Raw genomic sequence first — 17,568 nt, 5'->3', positions numbered from 1 at the left:
GACCAGATGTGGGAACTATCGGACACAGATTTTGCAGCAAGAAGTTCATCAAACTCCAAAGAGGATACACTCAAATGCCTAGACGTAATATGATGACATGGGAAATTTCCCACCTTATAATCTTAAATAAAGAACAAAATATAAAACTGTATTTGGAATGAAATCATCTATGTTCAAGATATGTAAATGATATACGTATAGTCCATATAAACAGAAAAACTATAAAAGAAAACTACATTGATCAATCTGTTTATCTTTGGATGGATGTGTTACAGGTAATTAATACTGTCTCCTTTTTAACTTTGCCATTTTCCCAGATTTTCTGCTTCAAACATATTTTGTGAAAGTCATGGACACCAAACAACTTTCATTTTTTAAGTCCCAAAAATCAAGGAATAACACATGAACAATTAGCTTCCCCAAAGGGACATGTGGCATAAAGTCCAGAAACATTGATTTTTGTCATTGCTGTTTTTCACTGTTATTACAATATTAGTATTTTTTTCTTTCCATTATTCTGAAACACAAAGTCTTTGGAAATAGTTTATCATCTTTCAAAATGAAGGACAGTGCTCTCATTAATTACCGTTTATATAATTCCATACTTCAGATGGACTCTTATCCAGCTTGGGTATGCTATTCCAGATATTCTCAGGGCTCACTGTCTCCTCCATACCATCTGACAGGTTCAAAACCTACCAAAGGGAAAAACATTTAATTGGTAGTTTCCAAAAAGTATAAATTATTTTTATAACCTAGCAATTCTTTTAAAAATGCAATACTTTAAAAGGCAATGAAAATTATTTTATTAAATTTCAGTATTATGTTGCCACTCAATGGTACTGTGGTTCAAAAAACCATATACTGAGCATTCCTAAAGATCAAAGATGGATAAAATTTAGATCTCAGCAAGTACAAAATCTGGTAAAGAAACAGACCTCTAAGCAGATAATTACAATACAATGTAGGAAGTATAGACTTCTGCAGCAGGAGATACAGAAATATAAAGTAAATATAAAGCTGTTTTGGTGGGGGAAGGGGAACAGTTGGAGAGATTTAGAAAATAATACAAGTGAATGTTTCCTGGGAGAGACATGGCTAAAGTAAATCTGGTTTTTGTTTTAACCTTTACTTTTATTGTTAACACTAATACAGATGTCCTCATCCCCTGACCCACCACCTTTGTCCACCTCCAAGTGGCAAGTGACCAGTTTGGGAAGGGAGCAGAATACAGGCAAATAGAACTGTATTATTAAATGCAACAGAGAAGCCTAGCGGAACAGTGTGTATAAGAAAAATCAAGGAGTTTGAGTTCATCACCTATAAGGTAACAAACACAAAGGAGTAAGACCAAAGGCTGGAGAGGTACACTGACACTTAACCCTGCAGGACCAGGCCATGTTGATGAGCTTTTCTATTCTAGACTGTGGCTCTCAAATTTTAGTGGCGTAAGAACGCACAGTCCTAGTCCTACACCCAGAAGTTCTGAATCATCCAGCCAGGACCCAGCCCCGAAATCTATAGGTTAGCACACCCCGTTGTTCTGATACCAGTGGTTTTCAGATCACTGGAGAAACACAATCAACTGCAAGTCCCCGAGAAGTTTTAAACACCGGAATGATGTAGTCGGATGGGCGTTTGACAAACTTCACACTGACAGCGTGAAGAATCAGTTGAAAGAAGACTAGAAGAGGTAAACCAGGTAGAAGGTTATTAGAGTAATCTGGTTATGAAATGAGGGACTTAACCAAGGCAGTGGCATGAGATATAAAAAGTTTTAACTAACAGATAAGAAGTGGAAAGTGTGGAGCTTGGTGACTGATAAGTTTTGGGGGGTAAGGGAGATGAAGGAGCCCAAGAGAGTCTCTTGCTAGGATGCTTCCTTGATCTTTTAAAATGATTTTTGCACTGCATCCAAGTATGAGGCGGAATGAACAGGTAAACATCTGTTCAACTTCATTTTCTCATCTGATAAAATTTCCTTAACAGTCTGCAAGAACATTTTGAGATAAAGTACTTCAACTTTACTCACCCTTGTGCCTTCTTCTGCTATTTCCAAAATCTCACATTCAGACCATGTGTGTCTTGACCACACAACACATCTGGATCCAACAGTAAATCCTTTCAGAGTGTAGGTGTTCCGTGGTTGAGCTGCCAGATCGAACAGAGTAAGACTCAATGCATACCTCTTAATTCCTTAATGTTAGATATACACAAGCAAACCATTTTCCTAATCTGCCTTTGCTATTCCTATATAATCAGTATCATGTATAGTATAACATGTTCTAAATCTGTCATCTTTCCTTGATTTTATTTTAAATTCTTCCAGGGTTCCCTGCCTATATAATTCCTTACCACTTTCAAAAAAGAAAAAAGAAAAGAAAAGAAAAACAGTACAATGTGTGGTGTTTTTTAAGGATGTGAGTCTGATTCTAACATGAAAAATTACTACCAAAAGCCAGTAATTATTGTCACATGTGGTGTGGTCCATGGTTGTTACAACAATCATTTCTATAGCAAAGCAGCATGTTGCAAATGAACAGACAATCTTATCACAAAGCTATTACTTTTGATTATGAAATGCAATAATGAGGGCTAAGAATCTAGTGTGATATTTAAACAAGTTATCATATCCACAGGATGACATATTATGGAACTAAAATATTTTGAAAGCATATTAAGAGATTAAAATGCAGCATTGAACACTGTAGATAGAATGATCTCTATTGAGTTTTTTAAGCTCTCTGTAAATAAATACACAGGGGAGAAAGACAAGAGACGGGAAGTGCACCGTGACATTATCTGGTTATTTCTTGGTGGTGCAATTATGGTGATTTTCATTCTCCTTAGTCTATTGTTTTCTCTATTTTGTATAATGGTTCAAATTTAATAATATAAAAATTATTAAAAAGTCTAATATTGATTATAAAAAACAAACTAAAAGCCATCTTGTCTGACTTTTAAGTCTTATTAAGCAGACAATAGCAATAATAATCATTTAAAGTTAATGACAATAAATATTCTCCAATATTTACTCCTGGCTGTTAACTTTTTTGGTTAATATAAGTCAAATTTTTGTTTAAGAGATTCTAAATGAATGACAAGATATATATATGCATGAAACAAAATGGTTACATTTGAAAACTCCACTAACATGATCCCTATCATAAATTCATGCCTATGGCAGTGCTTGGCAAGGCAATGCTATGTTTTTTCTCTTAAACTTACCAAAAAAACATAACCTTTTTATTTTAAGTATGTTTTGTTTACATTTTAGTATGGTTACTTTTTGGAGACACATTTTATCCATTCTATTTTTAAACACAAAGTAATTCCGCATTTCACCCACCATGTACAGTATTATCTGACATTGATTTTATAATTTAATCTTCCTATGCTTAAAATACCCTCCAAATCTGATTCTCTTTTGAGGTTTCAATCCTCCCTCCAATTAATCTAACAATTCAAATAATAATTATTTGTTCCTTTAAGACAAATAAGTAATTTTGAAAGACCCTAAGTTAAACCTAAATGAAAGTGAAAGAAAAAAATTCACATACCTGAGACATGGTCTGGTGAAACACTGTGTCTCCCCCCATCTCTGGATTCTTCTACACAGAACAAAGGCATCAATGAGGAAATGGCATCTTTGTTGTTACATTCTGGAAGCTCTTTATACAGATTCATTTCAATCTGCATTTTGGGATCACAAGTCTTTCCATGTAAATGCAGTGGAAACCTATGCTGGTCATCAAAACATCCCGCACAACTCGACTTTCTTGTGTCCTCAGCATATATGGATTCTAGACCCAGCTGGGCTTCAGGCAATTGTAGCTCTGGATGCTTCTCGGCTTCACAGATGAGGGGAAGTTGCACTGTAAATGGCTCCAGGGTGGCTCCTGTGTCACAGCCATGAGGGAGCGGTGAGACTGGAGGCACCAGGCCAGGGTCTTCTTTTTCTTCATCCCCAACTAGAGAATGCTGTAGCTCCATGGATTCTAGTTCCACAAATTCTTTTGATTCATCATCAGGAGAAAGCGGCACCTCAAGTGAATTCAGTTCTAATATCTCCTTTGGGTCACTGGTATGCAGTAATAACGTGTTCAGTCCTGGAATTAGGTATGTATTATCAAAGCTGGCTTTGTTGACCGAATGCCACTCTACTTTACCTTCCAGTACCTCAGGGCCAATTTTAACTTTGCATGGGCTTTCAAAAGCTTCAAAAATGTTATCTGCTTCAGGGTCACAGAATTTTTTTGGTTTGGTTTCCATCATGTTTAAGTCTTTTTCAATTCTTTCCAAGAGCTCATCTGTCTGCGGTTCCACATAGAGTGTTTTCTCTTGTCCAGCTTTACTACTTGGCTTCTTAAGTCCAATATCAGGACTGGGGAGTCCAAGAGCTCCCTTTATCTCTGGGCCATTTTTTTCATAGGGCAGATCACTGTTACTAATACCAATCTTAGAATATTTTTTCATTTTCTCATTAATACTTTCCCCTTTGCTTTTCAAGTCAACAATTGCTAATGGGATATTGCAAACATCCTTTTTGATTTCTAATATTGTTATCTCCAACACATCTTCTGTTACTATTTCATAAAAATAGTCATTTGCTTCTTGAGGGCACACACCCTCTGAAACATTAAATCCTGAGAGGCAACACGGAAAGGCTTGCATAGGAACCAACAAAAGTTCAGAAGGAATGGTCCAGAGTGCTTTGGGGTCCACAGAGTCTACCATGTTTCCAAAGTCCACAAGTCTGACAGATAAGAGATGATCTTCACAAATATTGGTGATAAGTGCCCTATAATAATGCTGATCTTCTCTATATCTCACTATGCAAGGATCTCCAATATGAGGACACAAGACACAACTTCTACAATCTGTTACCTGTTCTCCAGCAGTTTGTACTTCTACTTCTAAATGCTGAAGTTTCTCAGTATCAGCAAACTGACACCAAAAATATTCAGGTCCATCAATCACAGTGGCATAAGCTCTTATCATTTTCATCTTTGGATTATACCAGTTAAGAAATACTGAAGTGTCAATGTTTGCTTTGTTGGCAGACCTTGAAAAGGCACCATTAGATATTGGGGTAGAAGGTCCTATTTCAGATTGTTCACTGAAAGCATATCTGCTAATCATATCTTCTGCTATGATCCCATGTTCATCAGCAAGAATAACCTCCCATCTGTCTTGAAATTTAACAAATTCACATCTTATTTGCACCTCATCTGTCCTTTGGGAAAAGTAACGCACCACTTCTTTACGGTTTAAAATCTCAGGAATCCAAAGTCCCCTTAGGGAGCAGTGGATGCACAATCTTGGTAACAGTGCATTAACAAGGTCAAGTTGACCTGTCTTGTTAGTATGAATCACAGAATCATTGCCGTAATCTATGAACTGTACAGAGAGAAGGTCACTGGGTTGTTGTTCCTTGACCATAGCACGATACCATAAATTGTCTTCTGGAAAAATGGCACATATTATATCTCCTCTTTGCAAAGGTGGACCTGCATAACATTCAGGCCTTGTACTAACATCATTTAATCTCTCTGAAAGATTATTAAGTTCTGCTTCATCTTCTGTTAGTTGAACATAAAAGTCTGAAAGGTCATTTATATGAGAAACATAAACAGTTGTTTTAAAGCCAGGCATTATAGTCTTCTGAGGGAACTCAGAAAATTTTAGAGGCAAATCTTTATTATATAAATCTCCTGTTTTTCTCTCTAAAGGAGTGGCCTCTAGTTCTGTGACTTCCAAAAGTGGTGGCTCAGCATAACTTTCTTCTTTCTTTTCCATTGTTGATAAAGACACTTCACTATTTTTATTCTCCACAGAGTCCTGCTGTTGAGTGACTAAGTTTGTCCTTGTGGAACTTGGTGAAAGCTTGAGTTCCTTACATGCTGAGTTGATCTTAGGTTTGTGTGATTCTGCCAAGATCCCCGTATTGTAGAAATTGTCCTCTACTGATTCGCTTAAATGTTCCCCAGGTGACAACTTTGTATTGTCCTTTTCTACATCTAGAGTTTTTGTTGTACAGAGTACTTCACTTTCACCTTTTCTTTTCCCACCTTTGTAACCAAGTAGCGCTAACTTCTCATTAACATTATCATTAATTCTAATACTGTCATCATATAGTTCTATAACCAGTGTTCCATCTGGATCTTTTGCTATGACCATAGCCTTCAATGACTGATCTAAAGTAGTCTCCTGAAACCATGTTGTAACTTCTTCTGGTATATGATCAGGAATATCAGATAATGAACATTTAACAGCTTGCATAGGCAACAATAAGACGTCGTCACATGTATCACCAGGTATTGAACGCAGATCATCATTTGTTACCACATAAACGTTCCCAAAATCAACAAAAAAGACTTTATTTGGGTCCTTTTCTATCATTATCCCCCTATACCAATTTCTGTCAGTATACTTGGCAAGGCACAAGGATCCAGGGATCAAGGGAGATTTTTTTACATTCAGCAAAGTCTTACTTAATTGTATAATAGAACATGATAACTGTTCTAAAATATGTGCATTTCTTCCCAACTGGCAATAAAATGTCCAAGGGTCATCAACATGTGTTATATACACGGATTCTTCACTTCCAATTTTCACATCATGTGTTGAATAGTAGTAAGAATGTAGCTGAAGAGGGAATGCCAATGGACTTGGAAGTTTTATTGGTCTTGCAAGTCCCTTTTCCACCAAAATATGGCTTGCGCTCTGAAAGGGTGTTAGCAAATCCACGATATAAAACAGTTCTTCATCACCTGTTGATGCAACAGCAAATATGGTGCATTTTAATTCTAGATTGTCTTCCCATGCATTAACTACAAATTCACTGAAAACTTGTATTGCCTTTTTACCCCAAGCAAAAGGATTTTGACTGGTTGGTTGAATTAAATTATAAAGACTGCACCTAAAAGCCTGAGCCTTAACTTTGAGAAACTCTTCAGTAATTGAACAAATATTCTTCACAGATACCACACCTTTGTCTCCATAATCTACAAATGCTACTTCGACGTGCTCTGCAGATTGTGTCTCCCTGATCATAGCTCTAGACCATTTTCCATTTACAGTTCGCTTTGCCAAACAAGCAGGGTTGGTTCCCTGGTAAGGAGTAGGGGTATTCTTGCAATAGTCCTGAATATCACACATTAGAGTTTTAAATCCTTGCATGTTCCTGGTCAGCTGGCACCAGAAATGGCCAGGGTTTTCAACATAAGACACTTTGACTTCTATTGTACTTCCAACTTTTATCTCTCCTTTACAAGAAGAGCCTGTTTTAATTTCCAAGAAATTCTGCATAAGAGGAGAATAAACAGACACTCTCTTCACTTTTTCCTTCACAACTAGTCCAGCTGAAACATTTGTAACAACTACTGTGTCAGTCAAAGCTTCTGACATAGATACAGCTTGATTTTTCTTGGCTTTCTGTTCCACTTCTTCCTTCTGGGCAGATGATATTTTGTTATTCTCAGCACTAGCCTGCCCTGGGAAGTAGGCACATCCAGGAACATTTTCCTTTGTTTCAAATTCCTGATACTTGGCATATCCAGCTTGAGCGATCACCTTACTAATGTTTTCTTCCCCTGTTCTTGATTCATCAAGAATCTCAACAATGTAGTGATTATCCCGCCTATCAAGGACATGGATAACTAATTCTTTGTGGAGCACAGTCTTTTTGAAAAAGGAAATTGCCTCCTGGCTCCAAGTTTCTGCCAAAGGCAAAATATCAGCCAGAGTGCACTTCAGAGCCAATCCTGGTAGCCGTCTAAACTGTGGAAGCAGCATCCTCACGTCATGCCAGTCTACATTTTCTGAATTGCCTCGATCAACTAAGAATACATCCACAGTCTTGTCATCTAATCTGGTGATCAGAGCCCGATAATAACCATTTTCTTTCCATTTGACACAGCAGAGGCCATCAGGCTTTGGTTTCAAAGCTACACCATCCAGCTTACTGGCCGAGGAATAGAAACTGCACATTTTCCTCATCAACTTGCTGAAGGTGCCACTGTGTTTCCTCAACCCAATCCAAAACTCAGAAGGATTTCTAACAAACTCTACCTGGGCATCATAGAAGGCATTCATCTTTAAACTGATGGATCTTAGAGCTGGGAGTGAAAGCTCGTCATCCATTTCTTCAGAACGGGACTGACAGTGAAGAGCTGTATCTGGTTCCTCCCCCTCCTCCTCCTTTTCCTCCCCCTGGCTCTGAAGGAACTGGTCCACCAAACAACAGGACTGTCCTCCGAATACGCAGTTAAGATTAATCCCATCTTCTCCATACAGGGTGACATAATACACATGCTCAAAGGAACAGTAAAATTCAATCTTCGCATTCACTACCTGGCCTAGTATCAGTGCCTTTAGGTCACCGACCTGTGACCGAGACCAGCCTCTGCCACCGTCCCAGAGACCATACAAAGCACAGGGGTAGGTCACCACAGGCATGCGAAAATATTCAGGCAGCAAGTAGCGCAGGCTACTACAACTTACTAACTCCTTCCTGCCAAAGTCTACATGAAGCACCTGGGCACAGCGCTGGGGCCGAAAAGTCTCAAGCAAGAGCGCCCTGTACCAACGTCCGTCCAAACCACAGGATGCACACGGAGAGCCCGGCTTGTCTGGGCTCTCCTCCCTCTCCTCTCCAGGGGCACTGGTGTAATTCTCGTCCCCTGCCCCCGTGGACCCCCGGTATATGTGGGCCATGCTCTCAGAGAGGCGGTGGATCTCCTGCGAGAAGCTCCGGAGCTGACAGTGAATGCGATGGGGATGGCATACCTGAGTCACCATCACGGGCTCCGTCACGCCCAGTTGCAGCTGCGGATAGAAGTAATCCAGGCCAGGCTGCTCTGGCTTGGGCAGGACTCGCTGCAAGACCATGTCCCTGGAGCCCACGCCAGCAGACGCCACAGGGAGATAACGTTTGAGTAGCGAGCGGAAGAGGCTGTGGGGTACCTGCCAGGCCAGGCCGAGCTCCTGCATCCTCTGGAAAAGAGAGGGCACCTCCAGAAAGACCAGGCGGTGCGGGAGAAGCACGTCCAGGACCCTTCCCTGCAACTCCTTGCCCTGAAGGGTGCTGAGGAAGTCCAAGGCGCTGGCCGACCAGCGCTGGGACTCGCCCCCACCGCCACCCGCGGGCACCAGGCCGGCCAGCACGCAGCCCAGCACCTCCGAGGGCAGGTGGAAGAACTCGCTGCGCCCGGGCACCAGCGAGCGCACGTCGGCCGTGATGGTACGGCCCTCGTCCAGCAGGAAGACTCGGCTCTCCGGCCCCTGCCGGCTGACCACGCGGCCGCGGTGCCACAGGAGCCCCACCTGCACCAGGCAGAGCTCGCCAGGCAAAGCCGCGGTGCCGCCCAGCGCCCACAGGCCGCGTGTGGCCGCTGCTTTCTGAATCTCCTGGCTCAGCCGCAGGTACTCGCCCCGCCGTTCGCCCACCAGCCCCCAAAGCTGCACGGGGATCATCTCAGAATGCACGTCCACGAAGGACACCCGCAGGACCAGCGAGGCCCCCGGCGTTGGCAGCCCGGGCGTGGAGCACATCTCCGCGGCCCGGCGTGGCCACAGCCTACTGAGCGGTGAGGACGATGTCGGGGCCGCAAAACCTCCGGCGCCGCTGGACGGGGCGCCTCAGACTCGGGATAGAAGGAGCGGGAAGACTCCCGAGGCGACGCGACCACTGCTAAGACCCGGAGTCGTGCCCAACCGCCCACGGTTGAACCTACGGTTGCGCGGCCGCGCAGGCACTGGCAGCGCGAGGCGCCCCCGCTTCCGGCCGCGGGCGGCTCAGGGTGCCTGGCCGGGGTGTGGTCGCCGCCTGGAGAGGCCTGGGGCTGCTGTGAGGCCAGGAGGGACTTCGAGGGCCGTTCAGGGGGAAGGGAGGTGGCAGGATAGGGGCGCAACCTGCCTGTCCTTAGAGCGTAAGACGCTGTGTGAAGGCTTGGCCAAGGGCTGCGCGGAGGTCCAGGCCAGAAAGGAGTTTCCTTTGCGGCTGAACAGCTAATACTGATGAGCCTCGTGAGCGAGGCTCGGGGCTCACCAGTGGAGACCAGGGCAGGAAGGAGGACGAGCCAACCGCACATGCCGTGTCTGGGCGTTAGGGCCCGAACCCTCAGGCCCGCATGGGCTCCCAGGCTGAGGGGTGCCAATGCGCTGGTGCCCCACAGCGGGCTGTGACCTCGAGCAAGTTGTTCTCTCTTTTATGGACCCTTTTGATCACCTGAATGTTCTAAAACTATGTGGAGACTTAAATGCTTCTTTAGATTATCCGGTGGGAGTTTTTTAGCTGTTTTGTTTGCCTAACCGTGGCATCCTCACTTTTCAGGCATTTATTCTTTGTTTACTCCCAGAGCTAGGACAGAACTTGGATTCATAAAAGGAGGTCAACAGGAATGGAAGAAACGTGACAACAAATTCTTGCTGTATCTCCTGAGGCAGAGGGTCTCTTGGCTGGGCCCTTGTTCTTTGTCCCCAACCTAAATCCTAAAGAAGGGAGCCCTTGGAAGACTCCATTTGTCAAGGAGGAGGGAATGGGACGGAAAAGGGCAGGCACTGTGACTATTCCCAGAGATATGTCTGCATTAGACTTCTGTTCATTTGCCAAGTTCGACACATTCATCAGAGTTTCTTAGTCTCACTTTTCCATTTCACTCCTTCACATTGTGAAGTATCATCAGATACAATATAGATTAAATCAAAGCAGTGCTTAATATAACCCTAGATTAACCCTATAAATCTCAGTGTCTTCAGTCTATCCAGATTACAGGCTACTGTGTGCTTTCAAAGCCTCCTGGGCTTGCTTTGCACTTTCACTGTGTGTTGCAATTTGTCATCCCACCAGTTTAAAAGCTCCTTGAGAAGGAAACTATTTCTCGCGTTCCTGGAAGCTAGCCTGGGGCTGCGGCAGCAAATATTGCCAGAATGAATAAATGAATTTGGTTTCTGTGAAAAGCTAGACTTTTATCTATAAACTCGTCCTTGAAAATTCAATTCTGTTTTCAAATTTACTATAATTAATGTCTCAATAATGATGTAAGAAAAATATTTGATGTAAAGACATCTAGCAAGATTTAGCTGAAATGTCTCTTCTTCATGACTCTACTATCCTTACCTTTTACACACCTCTATTATTTTACCTATCATGTCTTGCAATTGTTTATTATTACTCCTTTCTACCAAAATGTTACCTTCTTGAAAGCAGTAACTCTTCTCATTTATTTTTATATTCTCAGCGCCTAGCACAAGGCTGAACTTTCAGTCAGCACACAATAAATATTTAACAAAGGGATAAATAGATAGCCTGCCACTATGTCCTTTATGGTGGAAGGAAGGAGTTTTACTAAAACATGGTCTTACTCTCATTTGGGATTGTTTGATTATCACATGGACTAATGGACATTTTAATTGATCTTTTTCAATTTAAGCAGTCTAACTGAACTCTTGCAGAGACCACAGGGTTGTAGATATAGTAAGTGACCTATGTTTTCCATTTAACTTGTTCCCAACTCCTTCCATGGCTCAAGGCCTTTCATCCTGGATGGCTCGTTGTATCACATGGCCATTATGCACTGGTCAGAGCCCTTTCTCTCCATTCTCCCAGATATTTCCAATGCCCCGTTTCTTCTGTGCCTGGAGTACGTAACTTTACTTTGCCCTGTCTTCCTTTGCTTCTGGATAGGGAACTTAAAAAAAAAAAAAACCAAAAAGAAACTCAGGTCACTCCTTTCTGGATACCAGCTCTCTGTTGCTCTGCACACGGTGGACTGGCATCACGAGGGGGGCACCCCGTCCCCCGCAGAATCCCCCCAGCTTCTATGGATGAGGAAATAAGTCATTCCAGACACTCTTGGTCTGCCAGGAAGAGGGGGTGGTGATTCCCTCTGGTGGAGAATGCCCAGAGCCCTTCTCTTGAAGTGGCTTTTATTGAAAATGAGGGGTATACAGCATGCATGCAAAACTTATCAATCAATGCCTAAAGGCTGTGTTTACAGAAAACAGATCATAGATAACAATTGAAGGAACACAGAGATTTGCCTCAGGTCAGGGTCTGGTAGAAAGGATGGCACCCATTGGACCCTGAAACCTTGGAAACTGATCTCATCCTTTGCTTGAACCCTAAACATCAGTACTCATTAACTCCAGGGCATTCTTAGCAAAGTAAGTTTCATAGAATTTAATGCATTCCTTTTCCAGGCCTAATTGCCCCCAGGGAACCACCTGATCCAGATCAGAGCCATACCTGCCCCTAATGTTGTTTCACTGACCTGGTCAGGTGAGTGGAGCAGAGCAGCCAAGAGAGAAGGAGACTTCTTTCAGACAGAATGAGGACTCTGGCCATGACAAAGCCGAGGGGTGAAGGTCTTGCCCCTTCTCCATGTCCCCCAAGTCGTTTCCTGGTGGCCCCTATGCGACCGTGCCTGTCTTAGGCTGCCCCTGCCATCGAGGGGTCTTACCCATCATTGACTAACTAGTCATCCTCTGGAGCCAAGTAGGGTGATGTGAGGGAGGCAGGGGCACAGGGGACAGGTTTTGTCTCCTCAGTGACCTATTTTCCCAAGGCCTCTTTGCTCAGCTCCAGCCTTGGGGCCCTCTTGCCTATCGGGGAGGCTACAGTTCCTGAAACCAGGTGGGATGGTTCCCAACAGCATCAGGCCTGGGAAAGTGTAGAAGGTCTGTGGATCCAAGTGTCATGGAGGCGCACTTATGGTGAGAATTAGGTGAAGGATGAGATAGCCAGGACAGGCCCAGAAAAACAACCAGAAAAAAAAATCATCATGGCAGATAACCACCGCAAAAACAAAGAAATGGAGCAGCCCATGCAGAATGGAGAGGAAGACCACCCTTTGGAAGGGATCAAAGGCCACCAGCCAGCAGGAAATAATAGATGGGGACAGGCTCACTAATGGGTCCATAACTTCCAGTGGGCCATACCCAACAGGTCAAAAGTTCAATAGGTCAATGATGAGATGGATGGAGATGGAGATGATATGGAAATGTTCATGCAGGAGATGAGAGAAATCAGGAGAAAACTCAGGGAGCTGCAGTTAAGAAACTGTCTGCATATCATTATGGGGGAGCTCTCATAATGACTATCATGATGAATTTTGCCCTTATGCTTTGATTCCTGTCCTTTTCCATGAGATTAATACTGTGACTCCCACTGTTGTTTTTCTTTTTCCTTGCATTTCCTTATATACCTTTATTGATCTGTTTGCTGTGAACCTTATGTAATATTCATGTGTCAAGTGTATTCTGTGTTAGCAGCTTCTAGTTGGAGATTGCCTTAACACGCAGTCTTAAGTTTCTGTCAACAGGAGTTTCACCCATTTGCATGGAAATATGTCAAATTAATAAAGCAATTAAAAAGCAAAAGATATTTTAAAAAATAACATTTAAAAAAAACCTCAGACTATTGCAGATTAAGTGAAGATTAAACTTTGGCTTAATATTTCCCATACTTTATTAAGAAAAATATCTTGAATTCCATAGAAGATTAAAAAAAATTCCCTCCTAACTGAAATATCTCTTAGCTTCAGAAATGGTGAGAACAGGAATATTCTTATTCTAATACAAATATTTAAGAGTTAAAAGAGAAAAAGATAAGGTAAGAGATGGAATGTGTCTGAGATGTACAAGGATCCTATATTGTGAGTTATTTCAATAATTTTTATGAAATCAAGATGAAGGGAAATTGGACAAAAACAGATGACATTGTATTCTGTGCTCTCTTAGATCTCTCCTTTAATAGAGAACGCTAAGCAGAAACACAGTACACTTTGAAGTCTATAATTTCCACATCACTAGTTAGCCCTATTTCAATATGCTTACTTAGGAAATTACTATTCAATAAATATTAATTATTATTCATTTTAATTATTCAAATGAAAAATACCCTGTATAGAGAATGAGAAGACAATCCAAGATAAAGTATCTGCAAACCACTTCTGACAAAGGACTTGTCTCTATAATATGTAAAATGCCTTCAAAACTCAACAGTAAAAAACTTATCCTATTTGAAAATGGGCAAAAGATATGAAGAGATACTTCACTGAAGAGGATACCAAGATAGCAAAGCAGGACATGAAACCATGTTCAACATAGTAGCCATTAGAGAAAACCAGAACCACAATCATATATTACTACAAACCTATAATAATGAAAGGAAAATAGTGATAATGAAGCTGGATCGCTCATATTGCTGGCGGGAATGTAAAATGGTGTAGCCACTTCTTAAAAACTAAGTATGTGCTTGCGTGTGAACTTGCAATTGCAATCTTGGGCATTTATCCCAGATTAATGAAAACTTACGTTCATATGAAAACCTGTACAAAAATGTTCATTGCCTTTATTCCTATTAGCCAAAAACTGGAAACAACCCAAATGTATTACATTGGAAAGTTCTCAAGGGAATTATGCTGAGTGAAAAAAATCCCTAATTTCATACTGTATGATTCCACTTATATAATTAGTCTTGACTTAACAGAAGTGTAGAGAGAGAGAATGGATAAGTAGTTGCCAGAAGTTGGGGATGAGAGGAGACAGGATGAGGGTCTACAAAGAGGGGCAGCAGGGGGAGCCTTGTGATAAAGCTGTTCTGTATCTTGAACGCGGTGGTGGTTACATGAAGCCCACGAAGGTGATACAATTGCACAGAACTAGACACACATACACGCACAAAACATCCAAGGCTATGGCATTACTGGGGCACAATTAGAGTAAAAAGAGCAAACCAAGGCAAATTATGTATCTACCCTCTTGTTTCTACATCTGAAAAAGCGAGGAAGGGCATGTACCATATAGAGTATCCTGAAACATGTAATCAATGTAAGTACAGTTAACATGTATGCATTAAATAAAAAACTGACATGCAAGAAAACATAGTGGGAAAAACAAAGACGTTAGATTTTGAAAGTCGATCTCATCTCAGGGTGACATAGACAGTTTCTTCATCTATACAAATGGAATTTTATTTAACTTTATTAGAAAGATTATATGACCCAATATAGGGTCATAAAGGGTAGGTAAAGGACCCACCACAGTAGGTATTTAATAAATTATAGTTTTTAGTAATAATAAGCAAAATTATAACTTAAAATACTTTCTTAGTTCTCTTAAAGATAAAAAATCCTAGATGTTTTAAAGTTAGGTTTATTGAGGCATAATTTACATTCAGCACAATTCACCCTTTTGTGCAGTTTGATGAAGTTTTGACAAATGTAGTTATACTTTTGTATACAGTATGCATTCACATACAATATAAATGTCCACCACCACAGCCGAAATATAAAAACGTTTGCATGAGCCCAATATCAATCATATATCAAAGTTCTCCTGCACCTCTTTGCAGTCTATTTCCCTCCCTCCCTCATGGGCTCAGTGTCTGGCAACCACAGTCCCTTTATAGTTTTGCTTTTTTCAGAATATCATATAAATGGAAACATACAATTTGTAGTCTCCAGTGTCTGGCTTCCATCATTTGGCTTAATGCCTTAGATTTTATCCATGTTGTTTGTATCAACAGCTTTATTGTTGGATAATTTTCCATTGTATAGATATTTATTTACTAGATAATGATCTTTCAGGTTATTTCCAATTTTTAATGATTATCAGTGTAGCTGCTGTAAACGTTCACATATTTGTCTTTGGACACAAATTTTCACTTCTCTTGGGTTAATACTAGGACTGGGATTGCTGGGCCATATGGTAAATAAAGGGGTGGGGGAAAGTAGATTTACTGTTGTTTGTATGGAAAATAATGCAATGATTAATAAATAAAAATACAAGAATAAACTTCCATGTACTCACAACTGTGAACCCCATTTTGTCTACCTCTGTATATGTTAATGAGAAATTGTTTTCCAAATGACTATCATTTTGCATTCATACCAACAACATAGGAGCTGCTGTGCATCCTCATTGGCACTTGGTGTTACCAGTTTTCATTTCAGCTATTCTTGTGTTTTGTTGTGCTGTCTTACTGTGGTTTTAATTTGTATTTTCTTAATGATGTTGCACATCCTTCATGTGCTTATGTACCATCATACATCTTCTCATTTGCCTACCAACTTCTTCGCCCATGAACTCCTTTGGTCATTTTAAAGGGGTTGTTTGTCACCTTTTGGGATGTGAGAGTTTATGTATGTTTCACATCACACTGGCTTATTTGGCTTAAAAGTCAATTGTGAATTAGGTAATATAAATCCTTCAACTTTGTTCTTTTTCCTTAATATGTTTTGCCTCTTCAAGGTCTTTGTTTTTCCATATGTACTTTAGAATATACTTGTCAATCTTCAAAAAAAAAATAATCTGCTGAAATTTTTTATTAGGATTCCGTGGTAGATAGATATCAATTTGAGAACTGACTGCTGAGCAGTATCGAATTTTTCAATCCATGGACATGGTTGCTCTCTCGATTAACTGAGGTCCTTTCTTCTTCTCAGCAATGTTTTGAACAAACTTTGTGTGACTTTGTTAGATTAATCCCTAAGTTTTTCATGTTTTTTATGTTACTGTAAATGACATTTTAAAAAATTTAGTTTCCAATTTTTCACTGTTACCGCAATATATGTATGTGGCATTAAGTACACTCACATTGTTGTGCAAACCATCACCGCGAACCATCTCCAGAACATTTTTATCATCCTGAACTCAAACTATGGACCCGTTAAACACTAACTTGTCGTTCTCCTCCACTCAAGTCCCTGGTAACCACTATTCTACTTTTTTATTACCCTAGGTATCTCATGTAAGTAGAATCATATAATATGTGCCCCCTGGTGTCAGGCTTATTTCATTCAGCATATTTGCAAGATTCCATGATAAAGCATATCTCAGAATTCCCTTCCTTTTGAAGGTTGAATAATTCTCTTGTATGCATATACCACATTTTGTTTATCCATTCATCTATCAATGGGCATTTGGGTTGTTTCCACCTTTTGGCTATGTGAAAAATGCTGCTATGAACATTAGTGTACAAATACCTATTCAAGTCCCTTCTTTCCATTCTTTTGGGTATATATCTAGAAGTGGAATTGCTGGATTATAATGACAGTTCTGTTCATTTTTGTCGGGAACTTCCCATACTGTTTTGTACAGCAGCTGTACCATTCTACATTCTCACCAGCAATGCACAAGGGTTCCAATTTCTCCACCTCATCACTAACATCTGTTATTTTCTGTTTCTTTTTAATTTTTATAATAGCCATCCTAATGAGTGTGCAGTGGTGCTTATTGATTTTTGCATCTATACTCACAAGAGACATTGATCTGCAGTTTTCTTTTATATAAGTGCATATAAGACTTTTGGACAATAACTAAAGAAAAGAGATGAGCAGCTGAGGATGTCCCGAGGTCTTCTGGCTGCAGTGCCAGCTGCACAGTGCAACAGAGAATCCTGGAGGAAGAGCAGATTTTAAAGGGCAGGCAGGAAGGAGATGTAGAAAAAGAAAATATAAATGATTTAATATTGGGATATTTGAGCTCCCAAGGACTGTGGGCCACCCTGGTATAGATATATAATGGGGAATTAAGAAAACACTATTAAAGCTTAAGAAATGA

At 40.8% G+C, this 17,568-nt stretch overlaps 1 protein-coding gene and 1 pseudogene across 1 annotated transcript; one reads left to right on the top strand and one right to left on the bottom strand.

Annotated features, from left to right (window-relative positions):
* Positions 1-578: 578 nt before the first annotated feature.
* On the bottom strand, positions 579-9,555 carry TDRD6 (tudor domain containing 6). The gene is made up of 3 exons (XM_054568787.1): positions 3,561-9,555; positions 2,033-2,151; positions 579-695 (listed from the first exon to the last, which is right to left on the bottom strand). Exons 1-3 carry the CDS (start codon positions 9,553-9,555, stop codon positions 579-581), a joined length of 6,231 nt encoding a protein of 2,076 aa, XP_054424762.1.
* A 3,230-nt stretch (positions 9,556-12,785) lies between these two features.
* LOC129066815 (protein BEX3-like) lies at positions 12,786-13,242 on the top strand (annotated as a pseudogene).
* Positions 13,243-17,568: the final 4,326 nt, after the last annotated feature.

Source organism: Pteronotus mesoamericanus, unplaced genomic scaffold (assembly GCF_021234165.1).
Source record: "Pteronotus mesoamericanus isolate MK-2021 breed Mesoamerican mustached bat unplaced genomic scaffold, CSHL_Meso_final contig_20, whole genome shotgun sequence".
NCBI lineage: Eukaryota > Metazoa > Chordata > Mammalia > Chiroptera > Mormoopidae > Pteronotus > Pteronotus mesoamericanus.
The sequence above is the reverse complement of the archived record's forward strand: the minus strand, read 5'-3'. Positions and strand labels throughout refer to the sequence as shown.